The sequence below is a fragment of the Penaeus japonicus genome, unplaced genomic scaffold (genome assembly GCF_977035675.1).
Source record: "Penaeus japonicus unplaced genomic scaffold, GWHDUDI00000001_assembly GWHDUDI00000012, whole genome shotgun sequence".
NCBI lineage: Eukaryota > Metazoa > Arthropoda > Malacostraca > Decapoda > Penaeidae > Penaeus > Penaeus japonicus.
Window position 1 is genome coordinate 8,794,751 of NW_028234414.1, and position 3,043 is coordinate 8,797,793.

The 3,043-nt window shown below is 35.7% G+C and overlaps 1 protein-coding gene across 1 annotated transcript in view; it reads right to left on the minus strand.

Annotated features, from left to right (window-relative positions):
- Nucleotides 1–426: 426 nt before the first annotated feature.
- LOC122245283 (protein phosphatase Mn(2+)-dependent 1K) overlaps nucleotides 427–3,043 on the minus strand; it is a 14,796-nt gene continuing 12,179 nt past the window's right edge. The window contains exons 4-7 of the mRNA XM_086542126.1: nucleotides 2,891–3,043; nucleotides 2,566–2,715; nucleotides 2,278–2,412; nucleotides 427–973 (exon numbers count right to left, since the gene is read on the minus strand). The exon at nucleotides 2,891–3,043 is cut by the window's right edge and continues 17 nt beyond it. Coding sequence (XP_086398252.1) covers nucleotides 833–973; nucleotides 2,278–2,412; nucleotides 2,566–2,715; nucleotides 2,891–3,043 — 579 coding nt within the window. The 3' untranslated portion in view covers nucleotides 427–832. The remainder of the gene's footprint in view (nucleotides 974–2,277; nucleotides 2,413–2,565; nucleotides 2,716–2,890) is intronic.

Consider the following 3,043-nt stretch of genomic DNA (forward strand, 5'->3'; position numbering starts at 1 on the left):
CCACGCAGAGTGGCAGAGGCCCCCCCCCCCAGGGCGCAGGCGACCCGCATAATGCCCCCGTCCCCAAAGGGTGGGGGGGGGGGGGGGGGCGGGGGGGAAACGACAGGGGGGAGGGAGGGCTCGAGGGGGGCGCGGGGGCCATAAAAAAATCACCTTCCCCCAAACGTCATAACGCCCATTATCAGGCAAAAGCTCCTGCCTCATGTATGATGAAAAAACACGTCATCCGTCGTTAACGGGTTAAAATGTGAAAATTAAATTTTCTTTTGTTTTAAAACAAGATAAACATTGACACAAGGTTTATGAAACTTAAGTATTGGTAGCAACAAGTTGATCTCATAATACATAGATAAATTTTTGGTCAAAATTATAAAAATAGGCAAAGTACAATTTGCTCCTTGTCGTGAATAATATAACAATTTCTATGATGACCTTGTCATATTTATTTTGTTAAAAGTTAAGCTTACAACCTACACCAACCATGGAAGAACTTAGGCAGCATGACTAGAAATCAATGTTGGAGGTTGATGAAATCTCAGCACAGTTTGATACCCACTTTGTAAAGACATCTATTAAAAACACTATGGCCTGAGTATCTTTCTTCTTTACAAAAAACAAACAAACTTTATTAGGTACATGCAAAACAGAAAATATTTTGTTTTTATGCATTTTCTTGTATAATAATTTATCTACACTTCACCCTAAAACAAACCTCACAGGCATACAGACTTCTCAAAAACATAGGAAACCTTAACAGCAGACTTTGTTAAATTTACTTTAATTTTTTTTTCTTCAAAACTATCTGCAAAAGGGTATCAAAACATTTTAATTTCTAACCAAATCTACTACTTTTGTTCATATCTCTACCAATACCAAATGAATAAAACATGGATGCTGATGTGGTATACTTTCCCCAGGAGCCAAAAGGAATAACCAAAGCAGTCATGTTATCTTCAGAAGACATGCTGAGAGCCTGGTTGAAGGAATAGTTATGAATTAAATATTTAAATAAACACTGATAAATATAGAAATATATACATTTATCCTTAACCCTTCCCAGACAGGCCACATCTGAAGATATTCAACCTGGGGTGAGTATCTTTAGATTATTTTCTAGGCTTCTAGTATAATATATGGGACCATATATGATATATAAGCAAAGTCTTACTAATAAGTATTTGATATACTGAGTCCATATAACTGACAGAATAAATTTCTAGAATAGGTCCATGTCATAAATTGGTATTAATGGATTCCTTATGATGTCTACTTACCAAATATAACAATATTATTAAACACAACTAATAAATAAGTACTATATGAGTGCTCAAAAATGCTCGTAATCTGCAAGCACAGGAGAGATGTCTGTCTGGCAAGACATGTTTACATCATGGAGCCACCTCCTGGACTGTGCTGTGACATCACACATGAAGGCATAATGTTTAATTCAATTAATAGCCAATCAAAATTGATCAAATAATTTCAATACATTCAAATCCCCCCTTGGCTAAGGCTAACTTCAAAAATAGGTAAAGTTAGGATTTTGCAGACAAAAAAATACCCCTAAAACTGTACTAAAAAAAAATCAAGGCAAGTAGCACAACATGCTCGGAAAAAAGGGGGGTCCAGGGGATGGGCAAAACCCCCTTGGCTAGGGCTAGCCTCAAAACTAGTAAAGGTTAGGTGATCATTGGGTTAGAAAAGAAAATAGCACATTCAAATTTTTGTTTTTTTTATATCTATTTAATGTTGTATTCGTCCCTCAAAACAATCACTTTGTGCAATAACAACCTTTGTTAGCAGACATCGATAAACTACCAATTCTCTATAGGTCATTTACTGATTTTACCCCACAATTTCCTTAGGATACTTCATGCCATCCCCACCTATCAGGCCTAATATCATTATTATTGTTGGGTTCCATTGACTAAAACCACTATAAATTAACACTAGACATCACAACAAATCTGATACCAATTTCCATGGATTTTATGATGCGGACCGGACCTATTCCAGATATTTACCATAATTTTTACAGAAGGAAAAATACAGTATGAAAGTGATGCATCCCCATGCTTATCATGGAAGGGTTAAACAAGTAACCAGCAATTACCTTTGGATCTATTAACCTACCTAAAAATGATAAAAATTTACTACATATTTCATATAAAACCTATTAAAAAGATATATCAATTAAAAAATATATCATTACAAATCTAACCAATCAAATTTACCATTAACTTTTTTTTTCTGCATATAGAAAAATACATGCCCTACCTGTTCTGTCAGTAACTCAGCAGCACGAGCAGGAATTTCAGCATTGTTGACAATATTACAAGTCTCTTCATTCCGTAGCACAAAGTTTACTCCATCAGTATTCAAAAGCAGAAAGGCATCCTTCCCATGCTTTACCTTTGAATACAGTTAAAAGCAATTTTGAGGCTAAAGGGAGGCCATACTTATATATGTAATGAATAGATGGAACAGGAAAAAACTGATTAAAATTTGGCTAAAGAAATGTCTATATGACATTACCTAAAAAAGAAAATAAGTAAGAAAGCTTACTCTTATACTTCTTGTATCAGGCAGAGCTATGACCCCATACTGCTTTAGGTGCAAATCTCCAATACTACGAGACATATTTAATGCCTCATTTACTAGGTAACGTCCAATGTTGTCCACATTCACTCTGCCTCCAGACTGCTGTATGCGTGCCTGTAAGCAAGGTTTTCAAAAGTTTTGAAAACTAAAAAACCTTCTGCTGAAGAACTATCACTTAATTTGTGTTATTCATTAAATATGTAAGAACCATCATACAAATAATAACAAACACAATGATGAACGAACTATGGACACAAAAATAATTCTTTAAATACATATTTGCACATACCTTTTCTGAAGTCACAGAAGGACAGTGGTCATAAGTGAGTTCCATTGGCTGACCAGAGCGACAAAGGATTGCACGGGAATCTCCAACATGACCAACAGCAAGTTCAACACCACCACGAAGTAAACAGACAGTAGCAGTTGACCCTGCTCTTAA